This window comes from Vulpes lagopus, chromosome 3, assembly GCF_018345385.1.
Source record: "Vulpes lagopus strain Blue_001 chromosome 3, ASM1834538v1, whole genome shotgun sequence".
NCBI lineage: Eukaryota > Metazoa > Chordata > Mammalia > Carnivora > Canidae > Vulpes > Vulpes lagopus.
In genome coordinates, this window is record NC_054826.1 from 128,885,753 (window position 1) to 128,909,195 (window position 23,443).

General features: G+C 66.0%; 4 protein-coding genes across 8 annotated transcripts; 3 read left to right on the forward strand and 1 right to left on the reverse strand.

Annotated features, from left to right (window-relative positions):
* The first annotated feature begins 1,667 nt into the window (after window positions 1-1,667).
* On the forward strand, window positions 1,668-12,712 carry FBXL16 (F-box and leucine rich repeat protein 16). The gene is made up of 6 exons (XM_041747041.1): window positions 1,668-2,001; window positions 8,203-8,861; window positions 9,535-10,043; window positions 10,343-10,427; window positions 10,699-10,762; window positions 10,880-12,712. The coding sequence occupies exons 2-6, from the start codon at window positions 8,217-8,219 to the stop codon at window positions 11,026-11,028; spliced, it is 1,452 nt and encodes a 483-aa protein (XP_041602975.1). The 5' UTR covers window positions 1,668-2,001; window positions 8,203-8,216; the 3' UTR covers window positions 11,029-12,712.
* Window positions 12,713-14,057: 1,345 nt separating this feature from the next.
* WDR24 (WD repeat domain 24) lies at window positions 14,058-18,713 on the forward strand. 3 transcript variants are annotated; one of them, XM_041749556.1, is made up of 9 exons: window positions 14,058-14,889; window positions 15,744-15,921; window positions 16,061-16,733; window positions 16,984-17,190; window positions 17,281-17,399; window positions 17,477-17,598; window positions 17,690-17,794; window positions 18,131-18,213; window positions 18,303-18,713. In XM_041749556.1, exons 1-9 carry the CDS (start codon window positions 14,409-14,411, stop codon window positions 18,654-18,656), a joined length of 2,322 nt encoding a protein of 773 aa, XP_041605490.1. In that variant the 5' UTR covers window positions 14,058-14,408; the 3' UTR covers window positions 18,657-18,713. The 3 variants fall into 3 exon arrangements, with proteins under 3 accessions (XP_041605490.1, XP_041605488.1, XP_041605489.1); XM_041749554.1 differs by having other exon boundaries at window positions 14,071-14,889; window positions 17,873-18,213; XM_041749555.1 differs by lacking the exon at window positions 16,984-17,190 and having other exon boundaries at window positions 14,077-14,889; window positions 17,873-18,213.
* Window positions 18,714-18,760: 47 nt separating this feature from the next.
* JMJD8 (jumonji domain containing 8) lies at window positions 18,761-21,120 on the forward strand. Of its 3 annotated transcripts, none has more exons than XM_041749557.1 (10): window positions 18,761-19,012; window positions 19,097-19,195; window positions 19,316-19,333; window positions 19,406-19,502; window positions 19,588-19,656; window positions 19,752-19,871; window positions 19,957-20,024; window positions 20,100-20,234; window positions 20,309-20,389; window positions 20,983-21,120. In XM_041749557.1, exons 1-9 carry the CDS (start codon window positions 18,761-18,763, stop codon window positions 20,387-20,389), a joined length of 939 nt encoding a protein of 312 aa, XP_041605491.1. In that variant the 3' UTR covers window positions 20,983-21,120. The 3 variants fall into 3 exon arrangements, with proteins under 3 accessions (XP_041605491.1, XP_041605492.1, XP_041605493.1); XM_041749558.1 differs by having other exon boundaries at window positions 20,309-20,405; window positions 20,983-21,116; XM_041749559.1 differs by having other exon boundaries at window positions 18,781-19,012; window positions 19,285-19,333.
* On the reverse strand, window positions 20,438-22,878 carry STUB1 (STIP1 homology and U-box containing protein 1). Its single transcript, XM_041749560.1, has 7 exons — window positions 22,589-22,878; window positions 21,834-22,032; window positions 21,577-21,742; window positions 21,259-21,346; window positions 21,084-21,140; window positions 20,887-21,003; window positions 20,438-20,809 (listed from the first exon to the last, which is right to left on the reverse strand). Exons 1-7 carry the CDS (start codon window positions 22,745-22,747, stop codon window positions 20,684-20,686), a joined length of 912 nt encoding a protein of 303 aa, XP_041605494.1. The 5' UTR covers window positions 22,748-22,878; the 3' UTR covers window positions 20,438-20,683.
* Between the last annotated feature and the right edge of the window lie 565 nt (window positions 22,879-23,443).

The window sequence follows — 23,443 nt, forward strand, 5'->3', positions numbered from 1 at the left end:
CTCCGGGTGAGGGAGCACTCCAGGTGAGCGGTGCTCTGGTGATGGCCTGATGCCGAAGGTGAGGAATGTGGCCCCGAAGGGCAGCCATCCCCGGGAGGATGGAGGCGGCCCACCTTGTAAAGTGACGCCCGTGTGCCGTGGGGACGGCAGTAAATGCCTGGGAGCCGTGGAGGACAGAAGCCAGCTGGCCACCGCGTGCAGAGGGGAGCGGAGCCTGCAGGGATTTGGGGGGCAGGCCCGTGGCACTGGTGCACACTCCTCTGAAGACAGGTTTCTGTCGCTCAGATTCTTCCGGCCCCTGAGGGCACAACTGGCGGCCCCTGAGGGCACAACTGGCGCCTGCGGAGAACAGGAACGCTTGAGACGAAGCCTCCCCCTCGGGTCACGCATTGTCCATGCTGTGGCCACCAGAAGGCCAGCCTGCCAGCCCGCACACCGGAGGGGACTGGGCGAGGTGGACAACACTGCCCCCTTCACCCCAAAGTCTGCAGGCAGCCTGCTCCGCCAGCCCAGCCGAGCTCCCTGCTTTGACCAGAGTGGGCACAAGGACGAAACTGCGCTCCCCCGGCCTCCGGCCCCCAGAGCACCTTCACCCCAGCAGGAGCGGCCCTGCACCCCCCAGCGGTCGGCGTGGCTCCCCCTCAGCTGCCCCACCTCCCAGCAGCCCCACTGGGTCCTGTTTCCCATCAAAACACGGCGAACACCAGCTGTCCTCATTTTCCCAGACCCTCTCTCGGGGGCTTCCTTAAGGCTCTTTCTCTCATGTGAAGACCTGCCTCTGCTCTCCGACACCTGATCCCTCCCAGGAGACCCCAGGATGGGAACCATTAGCCCCCCGTTCCCCACTCTGAGCCCTTTAGCCAGGAGGGAGCCGCACCACTGTCCCCGCCACACCCCACCCGGGCCCGCCCCGGCCTGGTCTCTGCAAAGGGGCCCCTGCCACCTGCCTCCAGTGGCTTCAGACAGAACTCACCACCCTCAAGACCTCAAAACCCAAACACTGGTGCGCACTCCTTCCCGGATGGCCTGGCCGGTTGTCGGGTCCTCAGGGTCTCCCGGCAAGTGTCCTGTCCTCATGAGCCACACCACCACCACCCTCCCCAGGTCACCGTCGTGTGGCCCTCTTGAACTTTCATGGCACTGGCCACTCTCTGAAATGATCTGGTGGTCACTTGTTTCTCGACTCTGCCTGGTGTGGGGGTGTCCCCACTGAGGGGTGGGGTCAGGGCCCAGCACCCAGCAGGTGCGCTGGAGATGCGAGGGCCCCGAGGATGACGAGCAGGGGCCCGGAGGGGGACGGCTGGGCCGTCCTGTCCCCCGCAGGTGACACCCAAGGGTCGCGGGCGCTAAAGAGCTGGCGGCGGGGCCCTGCTGGGCGCGCTCCCGGCCCTCCCGTCCCCCTCCCGCCCCCCCTGCCCCCCTCCCGCCACCCCGGCCGCGCGCCCTCCGCCGCGGGGTGGTGGTTGCCCGGGCGCCCGCGGCGCAGGGGCGGGGGTGCTGCGGACGGGAGCGCGCCATGCGCGCGGCGGGGCACGGCGGGCGGGGCGGGGCTGGGCATCCTCGGCGCCCCCGCCCGGGCTGGCCACGCCGATTGGCTCCCGGCGCCGGGAGCGCGCGAGGGCGCGGCGCGTCGAGCCGGGCGGGGGGCGCGCGCGGCGCCGCCGGCGGCCGCGGAGGAGCGCGGGGAGGAGGGCGAGGGGAGGGAGGAGGTGCCTGCCCGGCTCCCTGCAAAGCGGCCTTATTTATCGGGGCACTGCCTCGGCCTCCCCAGTGGGGGGCTCGGGGCGGCCGATCCTCTCCCACCGGGGAGCTCCTCTCTGGGAGCGGCCGCGGGGGCCGGCCAGGCCGGGGCGCGGGGCGCGGGGCGCGGGGCGCGGGAGGGCCCTGCCGGCCCGGCCAGCACCCCACCGCCGCCCCGCTCCGCCAGCGCCCATGCCGGGCTCCCCATGACGAGAAGACGCCCGGCGGACGGCGTGGCATGAGCCAGGTGCCCGGGCCGAGGTAAGGCGTGCGCACCGGACCAGGCTGCGCGGGGACGGGGCCAGGCCACGCCATCGCGGCGGCCACAATGAAGACGGGGAGGGGGCGTGGGGAGGGCAGGTAGCAGCCCCGGGGGCTCCCGCCGGCTCAGCCCCTTCCCAGCCGAGGCCCCGGGCCCCTGGCCGAGACAGGCCCTCCCACGGACCCGGATCGCAGCGCTGCCCGGTTGCAGCGCGCTCCCCGCAGCAGCTGGACCAGGGCTGACCAGCTCACCAGGCCCGGGCGGGGGGGGGGGGGGGCGGGCTTCTTTGCAGCTCTGAGCTCCTCTCCGCAACGCCAGCAGGCCCTGGGCCTATGAGACAGGTGTTAGATGCGGTTCCCCCCGGGGAGGAGCCAGGTGGATGCGTGGCTGGGGGCTGCTCTGACCTGGACACCTGGGTCTGTGTGGAGCGGCCACAGCAGGACGAGGAGAGGAAAGGGGGAGGCTGGCCATGTGCCTGGCTCTGGAGGAGGGGCCGGCCCCGGCCAAGGTTAGAGGGCCTCAGAAGGGGAAATGGACACCCTGAGGCTTGCTGGGGAAGGGTCTGGCCTCCCGGGATTCCGGGGGAAGACAGCCCCAACCCGTCACCCCGAAAGGAAAGAAGGCCTAGCTGTTGCAGCCTCAGGGAGCCCATGGCCCAGTGGCCACTCCTCTAGCCCCTCCCGGCCTCTGCACAGGAAGCCTTCTCTCCAAAGAGAGAGCAGATGGCGGATGCCATTTCACCTGCCCACTCGGCCAGTCCCCTCCCGCTCCCTGCCACCTCCCAGGCCCCTTCCCTCAGCCAACCCCTTCGAGCAGAGGCCTGATGGACACTTGCTGGCCTGGTAGGAAGAGGCCACGGGGCTGGACCAGGAGCTGTGGAGAGCAGAGGGAGATCCAAACCCGAGTCGTAAACGTGGGCAGTGCAGGGTGGCCTGTTCGGGTCTCAGGGGACCCCGGGACTCAGCTGCCCTCCGTCTCCACAACTCGGCCCCCTGTTTCCTCGGCCACCTCTCACTTGGGCCAGGCAGGTCTCTAAGTGCCTGCAATGCCGGGCAGGCTCACTGGACAGGTGCTACCTTCCAGTGCACGCTCACCTCCAGGGCACTTCAGGGAGTCCTATCTCCTAAAGGAATGAGAAAACAAGTAGCCCTGGGGGAGGGGGGACCTGGGGCCATCAAGACTGCTGGCCACGGGCCCAGGAAGCCTGTGCTGCCGAGAGCCAGGGACACCTCTCACCCCAAGGTGGGACACAGCTCGGCTGCAGTCTTGTCACACGTGGGTGCTCGCTGCTGTGTCTCAGAGGGGAAGAGTGGAGGGAGAGTGGAGGTGGCAGTGAAGGAAGGCTCTGTGGGGTAAGTGGGTGGTTCAGCACCTTCCCCACCACAGATGAGCCTTAGCCAGGCCAGCTCAGAGGGTGGGCTTGGGCCACACCGCCTCACTTGGCAGGGAAGGAGGGCGGTTGAGGCAGCCACCCAAAGAAGCAGGCACTAGATGCACCCAGACTAGGCACTGGGGGGGAGGGCTTAGATCCTTCAAAGTAGAAGAGCCCAAGCCCATTCCCCAAACCACCCATCCCCGCATGGCTGAGCTGCCCCGTGCTTGACCTCAGGACTTGATCTGATGAAGCACCAATTCTGGGCTCTTCCAAGGCCACGTGCTCACTTCCTGGAGCCCCTGGTGCACGGGTGGGGCAGCCTGAACCCCAGAAGCATCTCTGAGCTGGGGGCGGGAAGGGATATGAATGTGCCTGAGTCACAGGGCTTGTCATGGAGTTTCTCAGCCCGCACTGTGTCCTCAATCCAGGCTACCCTGGTTGTCACCCCAGTCCCTGGGGCCGTCACTGCAGATCAACCTGGTGCAAATTTTTCTGACTACCCATGCCCTGCCCAGCTCCACGGCCCTCAGTGGGCAGGGAGACGCGGTCAGTGCAGGTTCTACTGGGGCCAGACCCGTCCAGCGTTCAGGGTGGGCTGTGCCAGACAGAGCATCAGAGATGAAGAGATGTCTGGCTTGGGAGCCGTGAGGAGTGGGGGTTTCCTAGGCATGAGCAGTCCAAAAAAAGAGTGTCCTGGTGGTAGACATGCAGCTTGCAGCCCTGGAGTAGAAGCAGGAGTCTGACAGGAACAAGGCTGGGACAGACCACCAACCCAAGGAGGACACAGGGCGCTGAAGAAGCAGAACAGGGCACGGAAGGGAGGCCACAGGAAGCGCACCTGGCCAGTGACAGGCTGGTTGGAGGCCCAGGGTGGCCCTCTGGACCTCAGTGCCTAGTCTGGTCTTTGGGAGTCAGACAGACTGGGCGTCCTGGGGTCAAATCCCAACTCTGTGCAACTTCTGAAAATTTAGTCTCTGACCCTCACTTTCCCCACCTGTGGTCAGGAAGTGTGGGAAGGGCTTGGCCCAGGAGTAGGGGAGTGGTTCTGGGAAGAGCAGGGCAGGACCAGCTCCCCCCTCCCTTCTGGTGGCTCCTGTCCCCTCCTTGGATGTGGCCAGATTAGCGGGGGGGGGGGGGGGGTGAATGGGCAGTCAGCCTCCTTAACCCTGCAACTCCTGAAGTGGGGACTCAGCTAACGAGGAGGTGTAAGCCATCCTCTTCCCAAGAGTCTGAATAATTGCAAGGCCTACCCCAAGCCCCAGGTTTTTGGGAGCCTTCTCAGGGATGGTGGCACCAACCCAACCCCAGAGGCCGTCTCCGCCTCCACTGTGGGCCGTGGCCTCTGTCACAACCAAAATCACCAAACTGAGCTATACTTCCCCTACCATCCACCTGCCCTCTTCTTAACCTGGCCTGTCCTCTGCCAAGCCTCCTGGGCATCTGGCAGCCACACTCCTTTCTGCATGACCCTGCTGACTGCCAGTCCTCATTCATTCATTCATTCATTCATTCAGCAAGCACACAGAGGCCACTCAGCCATGGTTCTGCGTGTCTTCCAGAACTCCCCAGCCAGCCAAGGGAGGAGATAGAGGGGTGGGCAGTAATGACTGCGACCCTGGAGATGCTTTTCTCAGGGCTGGGGAGCCCCACAGTGGGAGACAGGGCTGGTGCTGAAGGGCGGAGAAGGAGCTGGCAGGGGCAAGCAGCAGGAAGGCCTCTTGAGCCAGCAGGGGAGAGGGAAGAGGACTACAGAACGGGGGGCCTGGCTGGACTGTAGGCCCAAGGCTGGGGAGGAGCCAGAGGTGAGGCTGTAAGGCGGACGTGCCAGGTGTTAGGACTCGGTGACTTGACGGCCAAAGAGGCAGCTCCTTTCAAAGCCCCAGCATGGACATCTGCAGACTCAGCCTGGAAGCCACCAAGTTCTGGAGTCCTCCCAGGAGACTTGAGCCCCCGCAGCCTATCCCAGGAGGACCTCCTCCAGAATTCCGCTCCACACAGAGGCACAACACACCAGGGCTGAGGCTGAGAATAGTGCAAGTTTGACCATCTTTTTAAAACGCCTCTTTCCCTCGCATTAGCTCCTGGAGCTGATTCCTGAAGGAGGAGGCAGTCCACATCGGGTTGGCAGCTGCCCCTGCCCTGCCTTAGCGAGAAACTTCAGGCAGGTTTTTTGAGCCCTGCTGGGGGCAGTGGGGGCAGTAGCAAGCACAGGAGGGTTGGGGGCTCAGAGCCCTTCTGGTTGGGTGGGTGGGTCTAGGCGGAGGGGCACTTGCCCGGCACCCCCAAGAGACCTCTCGCCCAACTGACAGGAAGACCCATCCCTGAGCCAAGGGTGTGGCTGTTTTCGGGTTCTGAGTGGAGGGAGGGGCGGGGATTGCCAGGCTGGGGCTGGAGCGGGCCGCGGGAGCCCAGCAGGACCATGGACAAGGCCAGGGAGCAGCATAGCGTGGCTGCACAGCAGAAGGGCCGCGGGCCAGGGGTGTGGGTGCGGGATCAAGGGCAGCCAGGCCCCCCACACTCCCCAGGCCGAGGCCCTGGTCCGCCCGGCCCCTCCTCCCACGGGCTCTCGCCACCTGCTGGCTTGTTTCCACCAGCTCCACCCTGAGGCCCAAGAGTCGGGCTGGGACTGTGGGCGTGTGCAAATGTGAGCTCCACAGGGGTGGGGGTAGCGAGCCCTGCAGATGCCCGGGGCATCCACGTGCACCCCCCCCACCCCCAGCGCAGGCGCTCCACGTGCACACCCGTGGCTGGGAGTGTCTTTAACCTAAATCGGCACAGCTCTTGAGTTATTTCTCCCCTGCTGCCACCTCCGCAGCCTCCTCCGGATCTTGGCGGGGAGGGCGGCTTCTCGCCCCGCCCCGTCGCCTACAGGGCCTGTCCCCGCCGAGCCGGTTCGCGGGGCGCCCCACCCCAACCCCCCCGCCATGTCCCGGTGGGTGCAGCCGGGCTGCCCTGAGCTGGCGCACGGGGCCGAGGGGTGCTGTCCATGGTGCTGCGCTCCAGGCAGAGCCGGATTCGGGCTGGGGCTGCCTCTCCTCTGCTCCCGGGAGTCGGGGCCAGTCGTGGCTTCCTCCTGTCCCTCCAGGCGGCACTGCTGGTCCACGATGGTCTCCTCCTCACCTACTAGTTTTAAAAGATCTGGGGCAGCCCTCGTGTTAGGCTGCCCACCGCCCCCCATCCGCCACTGTGGGTGAACTCTAATTCCTTTGAGCCTCAGGCTGCTAATCTGAAAGTGGGGTTCACAGTGGTGCCCACGCCGCCAGCACACTCGGGGCTGACGTGAGCCCGGAGCACATGACTATCCCAGCGGGCATTCGGCAAATGTTACGAATGTCGTGCTTCAGCCAGCGTGAGGCTGCTACTATCCGGTCATGAGCTGCTTTAAAGGGACAGCCGAAGTGGGGGCAGTGTCCTCTGAGGGCCGCCCCACGTGGAGTGCCAGCGTGAGGCTCACGGCTGCCAGGGCAGGAAGGCCTCTGGACCCAAAGCTGGGTTGGCAGCCACCAGGGTCACGTGTTCCCGCAGACCCCCTCCCCCGGTGTGGAGTGCCAGCCTGGTCCAGGGCGAGGAAGTCGGTGGGGGGCACGGTGCTGGGTAGAGCAGGGCAGGGCAGCCCGCCCCCCTCCTCCCAGTGGCCCCGACCTTCACCTAAGGCCGGCCATGGGACTCAGAAGCAACCTCCATGCCACATTCCAAATGCTCATGTGAGCCAGGCACCGAGCTTAACCCCTTCCCAGGTTGTCCTGTGGGGGTGTGTCATCCCTTCTCAGGCTTCAGAGTCAGGAAAAATGAGGCTCGCAGAAAGGAGGTGGATCGCGGAGGCCACAGAGCCAGGGCGTGTGACCCTGGGGCCTGTGTGACTGAGCCACTGGGTGCACTGCCTTTCCGTTGGCTGTCTGGAGTGGGGGTGGACAGAAGATGTGAATGTGGAGCAGATGGTGGCACTGTGAGGGTCCCCCCCCCCTCCAGGGCTGTCTATACTCAAAGCCGTCTGCCATCCATTCACAGCCTCAGAGGCCCGACCAGGGGTGCGGGGGGTGGGCTCAGTCCCACCTTGTGAGGAACCCCCTACAAATAGGCCTCCATAGCTAGCTCTGGTCCCAGTCTCAGCTCCACCACTTCCTGTGCTCTTGGGCAAACAGTTCATGCTGCTTTGTCTTCCTCACCTGTACAATGGGCACAGTCATCACAGCCTCATCATCCACAGAGGGGTTGGACGGAGGATTAAAGAGACAGTACATGTCCAGGACTCACTGTGCCAGCATCATAGTAAACTCTGCCCTTTCTTCAGGTAGATTGTGAACCATGGAATGTCTAGTAGCCACTGGGATTCTCAGAGGCTGGTATGTGAGCTCAGACAGGGTACTGGAACCACTGCAGAGAGCCAGGATGGCATCCCGTAGTGGAGGGGCCAGAGACCACCCCAAACCATCTCCCTCGGCTTTCCAGTCCCTGCTTAGGAGGGGTAAGCCTGGCAGGCACTGATGGTGGACAGGGGGGTCGTAAAGGTGAGGGGAGCACTCACGAGCGAGTGTCTGTCTGTGCCATCCTCTCCTCTCTCATCTCTAAAATGGGAACCATAAGATCCAGGTGTCGAAACGATCTGTGGGGACAGGCTGAGCCCAGTGCACACAGCTCAGGCAGTGTCATGGGCATGAACAGCCCTGGTCTCCTGTTGCTCACTCAGGGAAGGAGTGGCGTGGACTTGTGTCCTTTCTGTTGGGTGGCTCTGGGAGTGCCACAGGAGGAAATGCCCTGGGGTGGGAAGGAGCCCAGCTCTGTCCCCGCAGCAGACTCATTACTCCCTCCTGGACCCTGTCTGCAGATCAAGCGAGGAAGATGTCGAGCCCGGGTGTGGACGGCGACCCCAAGCCTCCATGCTTACCTCGCAATGGCCTGGTAAAGCTGCCGGGCCAGCCCAACGGCCTGGGTGCAGCCAGTATCACCAAGGGCACACCAGCTGCCAAGAACCGCCCCTGCCAGCCACCTCCCCCGCCCACCCTCCCACCGCCCAGCCTGGCTGCCCCACTGCCACGGGCTGCCCTGGCTGGGGGCCTGTGCCCCCCAGCGGGGCTCCCCCTTGGTGGACCAGCCTCAGCCCCAGTTCCCGGGCCCCCGGTGGAGCGGCCACCACTGGCCACAGATGAAAAGATCCTCAATGGCCTCTTCTGGTACTTCTCAGCCTGTGAGAAGTGTGTGCTGGCCCAGGTGTGCAAGGCCTGGCGGCGTGTGCTGTACCAGCCCAAGTTCTGGGCGGGCCTCACACCTGTGCTGCATGCCAAGGAGCTCTACAATGTGCTGCCCGGTGGCGAGAAGGAGTTTGTGAACCTGCAGGGCTTCGCTGCGCGCGGCTTTGAGGGCTTCTGCCTGGTTGGCGTCTCCGACCTGGACATCTGTGAGTTCATCGACAACTACGCCCTCTCTAAGAAGGGGGTCAAGGCCATGAGCCTCAAGCGCTCCACCATCACTGATGCCGGCCTGGAGGTGCGCCCCACCGTTGGCCTGGAAGGGACGGGGGCGGGGGGGGGGCAGGGCCAAGCAGCTGCAACTGAGCTGGTGGGGGAGGGGGGCTCAGAGGGAACCTGGGCAGATGAGGCGCAAAGTAGCTGAGGGAAGTACTGGTGCCCTGAGGATCATGGCTCTGGGGTGAGGGGAAGTAGGGCCGCTCAGGTAATTTGGGGGACCCAGTCCAAAGTGAAAGTTCATGTCCCTTGTTCAAAGATGATTAAGAATTTCAAGACAGCAACATCAAAGCCAACAATCAAATGGGAGGCTCTTCCAACCTCCGGACCCTACCTGCCCATGAGTCCAGCCTCGGGTGGGGAGGGTGCCGCAGGGGCAGGTGCACAGGTCAGAGGAGCAGCGGTGCGGGCAGCCCCCTCCCCAAGGCGAGGACTCTAAGCATCAGTCATTACCGCCAACTGCTCCCAAGCACCTGCTGGTGGGGAGGCCCCAAGCTCCCAGGTCCTCTGTGGTCTCCTCTTAGAACATCGCTGCAATGTGACGAACCCGTTGTCAAGTGCACTTGTCACAGGGCAGCCTGATGCGTGTTTTACACACGTCTACATTCGAGGACACTGCTTCCTGTCCCTCAGTGGGCTCCTTCCACCCTCTATCCTGCCATCCTCACCACACCCTGCCGCCTGCCTGCCTGCAGGTGATGCTGGAGCAGATGCAGGGCGTCGTGCGCCTCGAGCTGTCGGGCTGCAACGACTTCACCGAGGCAGGGCTGTGGTCCAGCCTGAGCGCGCGCATCACTTCGCTGAGCGTCAGCGACTGCATCAACGTGGCCGATGATGCCATTGCGGCCATCTCGCAGCTGCTGCCCAACCTGGCCGAGCTGAGCTTGCAGGCATACCACGTGACGGACACGGCGCTGGCCTACTTCACAGCCCGCCAGGGCCACAGCACGCACACGCTGCGCCTGCTCTCCTGCTGGGAGATCACCAACCACGGCGTGGTCAACGTGGTGCACAGCCTGCCCAACCTCACCGCGCTCAGCCTCTCTGGCTGCTCCAAGGTCACGGACGACGGCGTCGAGCTCGTGGCCGAAAACCTGCGCAAGCTGCGCAGCCTCGACCTTTCGTGGTGCCCGCGCATCACTGACATGGCGCTGGAGTACGTGGCCTGCGACCTGCACCGCCTGGAGGAGCTGGTGCTGGACAGGTGCGCGCGCCCCCCACGCATAGGGCAGTGGAGGGCAGGACCCGGCGGACGAGGCAGGCGAGACCTTCTAGAGGAGTGTACAGACCTGCAGCCAGAGTGGTGTGGCGGCGCCGTGGTGGGAGGGTGGCCCCATCCACCCGGGATGGGCTGGGACAGGGGCGGTGGGGCTGTCGTGAGAGGGCAGGAGGGGGGTTTGGGCTGCGACGCCGGGGGAGGGGCAGCTGGGGGGTGAGGACGGGTGCGAGCTGGCGGGGCAGGCCTTCTGACAGCGGGCAGCGCCCCTCTGTTTTCCCTTGCAGGTGTGTGCGCATCACGGACACTGGCCTCAGCTATTTGTCCACCATGTCGTCCCTCCGCAGCCTCTACCTGCGATGGTGCTGCCAGGTACCGGCCCTGCCCACCTCCGAAGCCCGCGCGTAGGCCAGGGGAGGCGGGGACCTCGGGGAGGGGCCCCGGGCCGACCCAGCCACCTCAGGCCCAGTGAGGAAGCCCAGGATCCGTGCACACCCGGCGGGCGACTCCCCAGGTGCTCTCCGCCTCTCCCTCGCGGCCGGCCGGCTCCTGGGGAGGCCGAGAACCCCTGCCCCTCCGGCAGCTCCAGGCCGCCGGCCCCAGCAGCGGCTCCCCAGGGTCGTTAACCCCCGGCCCCCCGCAGGTGCAAGACTTTGGGCTGAAGCACCTCCTGGCCATGAGGAGTTTGCGCCTCTTGTCTCTGGCAGGTGAGACCCCCGCGCCCCCTCCGGTGCCGCCGCGCTGGAGCCGAGTCCGGGTCCCCCACGGCGCCCTTGGGGGGGGTGCCCACGCTCAGCCACCGCCCACCTGCCCCCCCACTGTAGGCTGCCCGCTGCTGACCACCACGGGGCTGTCGGGCCTGGTGCAGCTGCAGGAGCTGGAGGAGCTGGAGCTGACCAACTGCCCCGGGGCCACTCCCGAGCTCTTCAAGTACTTCTCACAGCACCTGCCCCGCTGCCTCGTCATCGAGTAGCGCGGCCCCCGCCCCCCCAGGAAGCCGTTGCCGCGGGCTCGCCTTCTCCCGGCCCTGCCCTCAGGGGGGCCCTCTGCCCACAGCCCCGCCAGGCCGGCGACCCAGCGTGAGCCCGCCCCATGCCCCTCCTGGCCCCGCCGCGTGGGGGACGGCGGGCGGGCCCAGCCCCACGCACGCCGCACACTCGGGGACTCCGTGCATGCCCCTCGCGCCCGCACTGCACGCCCGCCCTCCACCGCACCACAGCCGCCTCCATCTGTCGTCCACTCGCTGGGAGCTAGGCCCCCCCCCACCCCCGCTCGGCCCCTGGGGGTGCTCTGAGCTCTCCGGCGGCCGCCCCGCTGCCTTCTCCGCTGCACCGCGCTCTGTCTCCTCGCTGTCCCCCCATCTTGGGCAGGGCCCAGAGGGACCGAGGGGAGCCAGGCCCCCCAGGACACAGGGGCCTGAAGAGCCCCAAGGGCTTCCCGCATTTTCCACACCTGCCGCCCTCGGAGGCGTGCGAGGGGGAACAGGCCCCGCCAAAGCCATGGCCCGCCAAGGAGCCCAAGTCCCACCCACCCCTGCCCCACCTCATGCCAGCCTGACCCCATGGCCCTCCCCTTGTCCCAGCAGCTGTAGGAGGCGGTCCCCACTCGCCTCGCCCCCAGCTGCAGGCCCGCAGGCCCACAGGCCCTCGGCCAGGCCAGGGGACAACCGCGTTGGCGGGAGGGACACACTGGCTGACCGGTTTGGGTACATCCAACATGGCCCGAGCGGGCTGTGGCGTGGGGCCACCCTGGTGGGGAGGCTGGGGGTACCACTGCCTCCAGAGACCCCAAGCTGGATCGACCCAGGCCCTGTAGGCAGTCCCGAGGGGAGGGGACCCCGCAGCCAGCTGGGCCAGCCTGCCGGGTGCCACATGGTACCCGGGTAGGCCTGTCGGGGGCAGCCGGGTAGGTGGGCCCCGGCCGGGGCTCGGGACCTGCGCCTCCCCCAGCAACTCCAGCACCCCGAGGAGGGAGCGCCCACCCCCTCCCCAGCTCCCCAGCCCTCTGCCTGCCCACGTGGGCTCTGGCCGTGTTCCGTCCAATCCCAAGACATACGGAGGTCCTGGGGGATGCTGGCACAGCTTGGCAACTGCTGAGGAGGGGGCTGGGACCCCCTTCCATCCCCACCTTGAGCCCCAGGAAGTACAGTGCCCACACCCAATCTTGGGCCCCCCCCCATATGGTTGGAAGAAAGTAACCAGTTTCCAGAGAGCCAGAGAGTGAGAGAGCGAGTGAGAGAGCGAGAGCGCGAGAGCACGAGCGAGCGAGAGATGCTGTTGAAGCGGACGCGGTTCAGCAGCCCAAAGATTTCCCTGCCCCAGCGTGCCTGCGGGGGCTGCGGGGCTGAGGGTCGGAGCCAGTTTCTTCAGCGCCTCCTCTTCACACCTCCCTAGCGGGAGGAGGCAGCTGTCCATTTGTCCAAAGTATTAATGCAACTGAAGCTGTGATATTTCCAACGACTGTAGAAGGAAAAATTAAGGGGAGAGAGGAAAACAAACAAAACCAACCAACCCCTAAAATCATTTTCTTATTGTACATAACAACCTCATTCTCCTGTATATGCGGAAGATATAACCTTATATTTGGTAAGTGTTTCTTGTGCTATTTTATCACGTGACCTGTTTATAAAAATATATATTAAAAAAGTTGTAAAAACACGCGTCTGAGTTGGTTTTAGGTCATCACACCATGGGGGGGCGGTGATCCCTGCCCTGAGAGGCCTGTGCACCTCGGAGCTCAGCAGACCTACTGGTTCCTTCCCCCACAGAGGCGGGGGCTGCCTACCCGACTGGAACCAGCAGTGACCGACACGGAAGGTCCCTGACCCTCCACTGCTTATGGGGGACGCAGATGATGCTAAAGTCATCCATGTAACGTTACCCTCCGGGGCCTGGGGAACCCAGTCAGTGAAGCTTGTGCCTCTGGCTCAGGCCATGGTCCCGAGGTCCTGGGCTCCAGCTTCCCCCTGCCCCCCTGGCCCCCGGCGCCCCCGCTTGTGCGCACCTGCTCTCTCTCAAGTAAATCAAGTCTTTAAAAGAAAAGTCTTCGAGCAACGCTATCTAAGATCTAGCCGACCCTCCAGAAGGGTGAGGATGGGTGCTATCGGTGCAACGGGGACAGCCTGGGCGAGCAGCAGGGACGCCCTAACCTCCTAACGCACAGTGAGAACAGGCCAAGAACAGACAAGCAGAGGATGGACAGGCGGAGGACAGACAGGCGGAGGACAAAGTGAGGACAGGCAGAGGACAGACAGGCGAAGGACGGACAGGCGGAGGACGGACAGGCCGGGGACAGACAGGCAGAGGATGGACAGGCCGAGGACAGACAGAGTGAGGACAGGTGGAGGACAGACAGGCAGAAGACGGACAGGCGGAGGATGGACAGTCGGAGGACGGACAGGCCGGGCATGGACAGGCAGAGGACGCACAGGTGGAGAACGGACAGGCCGGAGATGGACAGGCGGAGGACGGACAGGCTAGGGACGGACAGGTGGGGGACGGACAGGCAGAGAACAGACAGAATGAGGACAGGTGGAGGACGGACAGGTGGAGGATGGATAGGCGGAGGACGGACAGGCCGAGGACGGACAGAGTGAGGACAGGCAGGTGCGGACGGACAGGCCGGAGACCGACAGGCGGACGGCGGACAGGCCGACTGAGGACAGGCTGCGACCCAGGCCGGGAGGCAGGCGCAGCCCTCCGGGGGCTGTGACCCGGCGGCTCCCCGTCAGCTCGGTGAGGACGGGCGCGCTTTGACAACCCGGCGGCGGGCCGGGGAGCTGGTTTGCCGAGCGGCGGGTACCGGGTACCGGGGGCCGGGGGCGGGGGCCTGCGGCGGCGACTGCAGGGGCGGGGCCTGCCGGGGGACACGCGGGCACCGGCGGTGGGACTGTGCGGTGGGAGGGGCCGCCTTGCCTCGCCTCGCCTCGCCTCGCCGGGACCGCCTCGCCGTTCCCCCAGCGCCGCTCCCGGCCCGGAACCTTCGTGCCGCGGGCCCCGCTTCTGCCGGGAGGCCGGCGGGGGGCCTCTTCCGGCTCGCGGAGCTGCTTCCGGCGCGGTGCTTCCGGTCGGGCGGCCCGGCACTTTTGGGAAATGGTTGTGGAGCCGGGGGCGGCAGGGGCTCGTCCGACTCGCTGGCCCGGCGCCCGCGGCCTCCGCTCCCTGCGTGCGGCCCCCTGCCCCTCCCCGCAGGCCCCAGCGCGCCCGCACAGGGCGCCACGTCGCGTCCTCGCGGGGCGTGAGCGGCCGGGGGACCCCTGAGCACCGGGCCGCGGGGCCCATGCCCCCCCCCGACTGAGCAGCCGGGGCCGGGCCGCCCGGGAGCCCGGGGCGCACAGGCCTCGGCCGAACAGCCATGGAGAAGATGTCCCGGGTGAGCACGGCCCTGGGCGGCGGCGCGCTGACCGGCCGCACCATGCACTGCCACCTGGACGCGCCGGCCAACGCCATCAGCGTGTGCAGAGACGCGGCCCAGGTGGTGGTGGCCGGCCGCAGCATCTTCAAGATCTACGCCATCGAGGACGAGCAGTTCGTGGAGAAGCTGAACCTGCGTGTGGGCCGCAAGCCCTCGCTCAACCTAAGCTGCGCGGACGTCGTTTGGCACCAGATGGACGAGAACCTGCTGGCGACGGCGGCCACCAACGGCGTGGTGGTCACCTGGAACCTGGGCCGGCCGTCGCGCAACAAGCAGGACCAGCTGTTCACAGAGCACAAGCGCACGGTGAACAAAGTCTGCTTCCACCCCACCGAGGCACACGTGCTGCTCAGCGGTTCCCAGGACGGTTTCATGAAGTGCTTCGACCTCCGCAGGAAGGACTCCGTGAGCACCTTCTCGGGTGAGCCCTGCAGGCAGCCTCGTGTGCCCCAGACGGCCTGGGACATGGCCGGGAGCGGCGCGGGGCGTGCGCCCGGGTCAGCAGGGCCGGGCGGGCACCAGCGACAGGACCACCCGGCCGCAGGAAGCGCACCAGGAAGGCTGGGGGGTATGTGGGGGGGTGCCTGTCCCCACACTTTTTTTCCCAGCAGCCCAAGCTCCACAGCTGGCCTCGAGCCCCTGATCCCTTGTCCACCTTGAAGAGACCAAAAGGAGCACGGCCTGGAAGCCTCAGACCTGGGGGCCTCCTGAGGCTGGCCCTGAGCTACCTGTGCTGTGGGAAAGCTGGAGGCCTCGAGGGCGCTCGGTGTGCTGGGCCTGGGGGTGGGGGACACGGACCTTTAAGGTGTGCGGTCCTGTGGGGCTGACCCAGCAGCACCAGTGCAAACTGGAGGGATGGAGCAGAAGCCGGGGCAGCCTCACCTGGGCCTCCCCGGGCCTCCCTCAGAGGAGTGCGTACAGCTAAGCCCAGCTAGCTTCCTGTGTGCTCAGTGCCCCAAAGCCCCGCCGCAGCTCTGCAAGGACCGACATCAGATGCGTGATCCAGGGGAAACCGAGGTCCACATTACGGGTTCACAAACCACGCGATGCCTGGCATCCTACCCCTGGCCTATCGACCACATCTTCTCTGTGAGGCCTCTCCCCATCACCCCGCCAGGCAGGCTCAGGGGTATCCACGCCACCTTGGAGGCCTCCCCGCCTGGACCACGGGCAAGCATGTGATATTAGTCCACAGTCACTGCAAGGCTCCACCCTTGGCTGCTCTCTCTGCTCTAGTCCCCTCACCCTCTCCCTCCATCGATGTCCTTTCCACAGGCCAGTCTGAGAGCGTGCGTGATGTCCAGTTCAGCATCCGGGACTACTTCACCTTCGCCTCCACCTTCGAGAACGGCAACGTGCAGCTCTGGGACATCCGCCGGCCTGACCGCTGTGAGAGGATGTTCACGGCCCACAACGGGCCTGTCTTCTGCTGTGACTGGCACCCTGAGGACAGGTGTGGCGTGGGGTGGGGGCACAGGCAGCAGGGTGGGATGGGTGGGTTCGCGGGGGGGCTGCCTCCAGACCTGTGAGGCAGAGTGGGGAGGCCTCCCACCCCTGGAGAGGATACTGAGGGTTTCATGGACTTATTGTAGGGGCTGGCTGGCCACAGGTGGGCGTGACAAGATGGTTAAGGTCTGGGACATGACCACGCACCGTGCCAAGGAGGTGCACTGTGTGCAAACCATCGCTTCAGTGGCCCGCGTCAAGTGGCGGCCTGAGTGCCGCCACCACCTGGCCACCTGCTCCATGATGGTGGACCATAACATCTACGTGTGGGACGTGCGCCGGCCTTTCGTCCCGGCTGCCATGTTTGAGGAGCACCGAGATGTCACAACAGGCATTGCTTGGCGTCACCCACACGACCCCTCCTTCCTGCTCTCTGGCTCTAAGGACAGCACGCTGTGCCAGCACCTGTTCCGTGACGCCAGCCAGCCTGTTGAGCGCGCCAACCCCGAGGGCCTCTGCTATGGTCTCTTTGGGGACCTGGCCTTTGCTGCCAAGGAGAGCCTAGTGGCCACCGAGTCTGGGCGCAAGCCCTATGCCGGTGATCGGCGCCACCCCATCTTCTTCAAGCGTAAACTGGACCCTGCCGAGCCTTTCGTGGGCCTCGCGTCCAGTGCCCTCAGTGTCTTTGAGATAGAGCCTGGCAGTGGGAGCATGAGCTGGTTCGTGGACACCGCCGAGCGTTATGCCCTGGCTGGCCGGCCTCTGGCTGAGCTCTGTGACCACAATGCGAAAGTGGCTCGGGAGCTTGGCCGCAACCAGGTAGGCGGCGTGGCCTGAGAGGGTCCCAGGGCCTGTGACCTTGGGGGGGCTCCCCCAACTGCTATACCCAGACCCTGCCCTGTGTTTACCGCTCAGCATGGCGGCTGCCACCACCAGCCACCACCCTGGTAACCGAGGGTACCCGCTGGCCTGTAGCGGACCCGATAGCAGTGCATCCTTAGGGTGCAGGTCTGGGGGGTTAGTGTTCCAGCCCCGCTTGTGGCTCATTTTTACTTTTGGATTTTTCAAGGTGTCTGATCCTGCAGAGGTCGACATGGCTTCTCTCATTGTTTTCCTGGGACCACAGGCGGATTTGCATGTGTTGACTGCCTCCAATTTCTGCTTCTGCTTATCCCCTCGCAGGATCGAGACTAGGATTTTTGTCTTTGGCACAGGCTTCAGTTCCCCAGCTGGAGTGGGCCAGGACTTTGGGTGCTTGGGGCAGCAGAACCTGACAGTTTGTGGTTCCATCCAGGTGGGAGTGGAGGGTGCTAGATGGGGTGCCAGGGACCCAGGCCCCTGGTAAGTGCCTGGCATCCTCCCCTAGGTAGCACAGACCTGGACCATGCTGCGGATCATCTACTGTAGCCCTGGCCTGGCGTCTGCCACCAACCTCAACCACAGCATGGGCAAGGGCAGCTCTTGCGGCTTGCCACTCATGAACAGGTAGCCATCTGGGGGTGGCTCCACCCAGAGGGTGGGCTGTTGGAGCTCATCTACCCACTGGCCTTCCCTGCCCCCAGTTTCAACCTGAAGGATATGGCGCCAGGGTTGGGCAGTGAGACCAGACTGGACCGTAGCAAGGGTGACACACGGAGCGACACAGTGCTGCTGGACTCCTCAGCCACACTCCTCACCAATGAGGGTAGGCTGGGGGGGTAGACAGGGCACTGGTGGGAGTAGGGCTGGGGCCTCCCAGAATCAGCTCCTCTGGAACACCCTCCCCCCATGGACAGATAACGAAGAGACAGAGGGCAGCGACGTGCCTGCGGATTATCTGCTGGGTGACGTGGAGGGTGAAGAAGACGAGCTGTACCTGTTGGAGCCAGAACACGCACATGGTGAGTGGGCGCTGGGGAAGTGGGGTTGGGAGGTGGGGCCGGAGGCTCAGACCCTGCCTTCCCTGACCCTGCCTTCAGCGGAGGAGCCCGAGTACGTGCTGCCGCAGGAGGCCTTCCCGCTACGCCATGAGATTGTGGACACTCCGTCGGGGCCTGAGCACCTGCAGGACAAGGCCGACTCGCCCCACGTCAGCGGCAGTGAGGCTGATGCAGCCTCCCTGGCGCCCGTGGACTCCTCCTTCTCGCTCATCTCCGTCTCGCACGCGCTCTACGACAGCCGCCTGCCGCCTGACTTCTTCAGTGCCCTGGTGTGTGACATGCTGCGCTTCTATGCAGAGCAGGGTGACGTGCAGATGGCCGTGTCCGTGCTCATCGTGCTGGGCGAACGAGTGCGCAAGGACATCGACGAGCAGACCCAGGTGGGTGAGTGGGTGTGGGGAAGGCGTCCCTGCCACCCCAGGGCCACTGGCCCGCTCACCTCCGGCCTCCTTTCCTCCCGCCGCCCCAGGAGCACTGGTACACGTCCTACATCGACCTGCTGCAGCGCTTCTGCCTCTGGAACGTGTCCAACCAGGTGGTGAAGCTCAGCACCAGCCGTGCCATCAGCTGCCTCAACCAGGCGTCCACCACCCTGCACGTCAACTGCAGCCACTGCAAGCGGCCCATGAGCAGCCGCGGCTGGGTCTGTGACCGCTGCCACCGCTGCGCCAGCATGTGCGCCGTGTGCCACCACGTGGTGAAGGGGCTGTTCGTGTGGTGCCAGGGCTGCAGTCACGGCGGCCACCTGCAGCACATCATGAAGTGGCTGGAGGGCAGCTCGCACTGCCCCGCGGGCTGTGGCCACCTGTGCGAGTACTCCTGACCGCCGCGGGCGGGAGGCGCTGGGCATGGAGACCAAATAAAGGAAGCAGGAGCCGCAGTGTGAGGCCGCCCGTCACCCGCGCTTGCGCTCGCGCCGCCAGCTCCATGCTGGGCGGCTCTTCTGGGTGGGCGGTGGCGTCGCCATGGGAACCCGCGGCGGCCGCTCCGCCTTCTTCCGCGGCCCTAGCACCGCCTTCCGGGGCGGGTCCGGCGCTGTTGCCACGACGACAGAGCTCCCGGCAGGCTTCGCGGCGGCGGGCTCATGGCGCCGGGGGCGCGGCCACTGCTGCTGCTGGCCGTCTGGACGCTGGCGGCGCCGGTGCTGCGCGGCGCCGGGGACACGGGCGACGGAGGGTGGTGAGCGGCGCGGGCGAGCGGCCGGGACTCGCGGGCGGGCGACCGGGGCGGGGGACGGCGGGGCACTGACGGCCGTGCCCGCAGGCAGAGGCGCGGGCCCGGGGCGCCGGCCGCCGTGGCGGAGGAGGAGCGCTGCGCCGTGGAGCGCCGGGCGGACCTCAGCTACGCCGAGTTCGTGCATCAGTACGTGCAGCCCCCACACCCGCCTCCCGCCCCGGTCCCCGCGCCCCTCCCCCGAGCCGGTGCGACCCGCTGCGGTCCCGCCCCTCCAGGTACGCATTCTCCAGGCCCGTCATTCTGCAGGGGCTCACGGACAACTCGGTGAGTGCAGCGCCCCGCCCGGCCTCTCCACCCGCGCCGACCCGCCCTTGAGTCTTCTCTCCACCCCCTCAGCGCTTCCGGGCCCTGTGCTCCCGAGAACGGCTGCTGGCCTCGTTCGGGGACAGCGTGGTCCGGCTGAGCACCGCCAATACCTACTCCTACCGGAAAGGTGAGCTGCCGCACGCCGCCGCTCCGCCTGCTTGCCGGCACTTGCAGGCGGCCTCGGCCAGTCCTGACCAGGCCCTTTCCTACAGTGGACCTGCCCTTCCAGGACTACGTGGAGCATCTACTGCACCCCCAGGACCCTAGATCCCTGGGCAACGGTGAGTCACACCTGGTTGGCCGTGGGCTGGGATGGGGGCATGTGGACAAGTACAGGTGTCAAGACCCGGGTGCCTCCTGTGTTCTGTGTTGGCAGACACCTTGTACTTCTTCGGGGACAACGATTTCAGCGAATGGGCCTCACTCTTCCAGCACTACTCCCCACCTCCGTTTAGTCTGCTAGGTACCACTGCTGCCTACAGCTTTGGAATCGCAGGTGGGTACCCTGCACGTGGCATGCCGGAGGAAGGGGACGCGCAAGGTGGGGTTGCGTCAGCAAGTGCTCCTATCTGACCCCACAGGAGCTGGTTCTGGGGTACCCTTCCACTGGCACGGGCCCGGGTTCTCAGAGGTGATCTACGGCCGCAAGGTCAGCACGGGCCAGGGCTGAGGCTTGGGGCTTACTGCCTGCCAACACGGAGTGACGGGCTGCTCTCACCCTCAGCGCTGGTTCCTGTATCCCCCTGAGAAGACACCTGAGTTCCACCCCAACAAAACCACACTGGCCTGGCTTCAGGACGTGTACCCAACCCTGGCACCATCTGAGAGGCCCCTGGAGTGCACCGTCCAGGCTGGTGAGGTCAGTAGGCGGCAGGAAGGGGTCAGGCTGGATCACACCCCACCAGCTAATCCTTATGCCCCACCCTCCACCAGGTGCTGTATTTCCCTGACCGGTGGTGGCATGCTACACTCAACCTGGACGCCAGTGTTTTTATCTCTACTTTCTTCGGCTAGGTAGAGTGGGCGGCTGGTGAGCCCAGCACACACCAGCACACAGCCCTATAGTGCTCACAGGTTTTATTACAGGACAGTGGTGGCAGCAGCCCACCCTCACCTGCTGTTTCTGGCCCAGAAGGGGGTGGAGGTGGGGCTCATGGTCCAGCAGCAGAACTGATGAGGGTGGGATAGGGGACACCAGGGCAGGGATCTAGGAACACAAACTATGTACAGCGACTGGGAGCTACTGCCCCAAGGCCCACCTGGGCCAGGGTACTAGGCAAGGCAGGCAGCTCTGGCACTCGCCTGGCCTCAGTAGTCCTCCACCCAGCCATTCTCGGAGATGAATGCATCAATGACCTCTTTCATGGCCAGGTTGGGGATGAGCTGTTCCTGGGTCAGGGGGCTCCGGGTGACAGGGTCAAAGTGGCCCACACGCTGCAGTGTGCAGTGACAGCAGGTCAGAAAGTGCTCAGTGGTTACGGGCCCTGCTCCCCACTCTTGTTGGCCCTCACCTGCAGGTGTTCCTCAATGTCCTTGCGGTCGTAGGTGATGCCGCTGGGCGTGATGCACGGCTCCCGCATGAGCTCAAAGCTGATCTTGCCACACAGGTAATCTGGGATGTCTCGCTTCTGTGGCACATGGAGTCAGGTCAGGCACCAGGATGGGGACCCGGCTCCAATTCCTGCTACCCAGAGGACAGACAGCTTACCTTTCTCTTCTCATCCACCTGGGAGAAAAGCTCATCCATGTCTGCTAAATACTTGTCCTGCGGAGAACCAAGCAGCTACGCGTGGGCCAGATGCCCCTTCCCCCTCCCCCGGGCACCCTCCTGTCACAGGCACGCAAACATGCACACATCCACACGTGGGCTGGGGCACCCTCACGTGCTTGGCCTCGATGCAGGCCTGCTGGGCCCGGACGTGGCCATCATCTTCATCACCCTCATGGTTCCGCTGGCATTCTTCTAGCTCCCTGGGGGTCGACCAGGAGCTAGTCAGGAATGGGTCTGGCCAGAAGAGGTCACACTCCACCCCAACCTCAGGCTTGTTCAGGTCTCTCTTCCCTCCAACTGCTCGCCAGTGCTGGCCTTCAATAAATACTTGTGTTCTTGACTCAGTTAACCCCAGAGTGTTGCCTTGGGGGTGGGTGGGGCCCTGGAGCCTGCCACTACCACAGCCACCTCTCCCGCTACCACAGCCCACCTCTCCCGCTCAGCCACAATAAGCCGAGTGAGGTAGGAGTGCAGCTCATTCTCCTGGTGGATGCGCCGCTCCTCGATGCTGTTCCAACGCTTCTTCTTGGCGATGCGCAGAGCACTAGGGATGTCATCCCCGAAGTTGAGCCGCTGCTCCTTGGCCAGGTTGTAGGCTGGGGGAACAGGGGCTTCAGGTCACCTTCTAGCCAGTCCATCCACCTGGTCCCAGGCGCCCCCGCTTCCCCTGACAACCTGTAGGCCCACCTCGCTGCAGGTTGGCGATGGCCTCATCATAGCTCTCCATCTCTAGCTGGCACTGCCCCAGGAAAAAGTGTGCCTTCACAGACTGCCCGTCCAGTTCCAGAGCCCGCCGGCAGTCGGCCAGGGCCTGCTCATGCTGCTGCATCTTCAGATAGCACAACGCCCGGTTGGTGTAGTACACGGCCACCAGAGGATTCCGGGTCTGGGGACCAAGGCCAGGCCAGCCAGCATGAGGGAAAGAGCTCCGTGCGCCCTGTCCTAGGCCCTGTCCCGGTCTGGGAGCCCGTGGCTAGAATCCAGGCGCTAGAAATTTCTCAGCTTGGAAGCCCCTGCTCAGCGAGGGCTGTAGAGTGAACTCCCGGTCCTGAGGCCTGCGCGAGCCCACCCCCTCGGGGCTCCCAGGAGGTTTTGTAAAGGTGAGGTTCCCGGACCTGCGGAGAGCCCCAGCTTCGGGCCTGGGCTTCTGAAGGGACAGGGACCCTGGTCCCGGCTTGGGGCCTCGAGCACCCCTCAAGCTCCCACCCGCCCCTCCAGCAACCAGCACTGGCTCGAGAACCGCGCGGCCTTGGCTCGACCGGAACATGATCAGCACCGAATTCTCGGGGCCCAAACGCCCCCGCGGGCGAACCAAGACCGCCCCGAGGGTCCGGCGGGAGCGGCGGGGCAGGGGCTCCGGGGAGGACGCGGGGCCGCCAGCCGGGCCCCGCCCACTCCCCCGCCCGGACGCCGGCCCCCTCCCCCGGCGCGGGCGCACTCACGATGGCGCGGCCGTAGCAGGCCGCCGCCTCCGGGTACTTGCGGCCCACGAAGAGCCGGTTGCCCTGCTCCTTGAGCTCCTGCGCGCTCGGGCTCTTTTCGGGGCTTCCGCCGCCGGCGCCCAGCCGCGCGCCGCCCTCCTTCTCCTCCTTGCCCTTCATAGCGCCGCGCGGCACAGCCCGGGCTTCGCTCCCAGGCTCCGCGTCTGGCCCGCCCTGCGCCCGCAGCCCGAGCCCGCAGCCCGAGCCCGCGATCCGCTCGGGCCCGGTCCAGCAATCCGCCACCGGAACTTCCGGCCGCGCGGGGCGGGGCCAGCGGCACGGGCGGGGCCGCGCCTGCGTCCGACGGGCCGCGTAGGCGAGGGGGGCGGGACCGACTGGGCGCATGCGCTCGAGGGAACGCGACCCGCGACGTCGGAAGTCCGGGACAGCGCCAAGCGCGGCCCCGCCCCGCCGAGGCCCCGCCCCGCCGAGGCCCCGCCCCGCGCAGACGTAGCGGCCGCCGGCTGGCTGCGCGGCCGTGGGGCCTCGAGGGCCGTGGGGCCTCGAGGGCCGCGGGGCTGCGGTCCTGGCGCCGCATGGGGAGGTGCCGCGGTCGCCAGGGATGGCTGGAAGCTCTGGAGCGGTGGCAGGACGGCCGAACCCCGCTGCCCGAGGCTCCGTCGTCGCCCTCCCCAGGCCCCAGGGGGTTCCCCGCGGCCACCGGGGGTGGAGCGGAGGAGCACGTGGCCGCCGGCGTGGAAGCGGGGGGGCGGGGCCTCCGGGGCGGGGCTCCGGGTGAGGTTCCTCCCCACACCTCGCCCAGCCCACCTCGGCCTGGCCGGTGAGTGTCGTCGCTTACGGGGGGGCCCGTGGCCG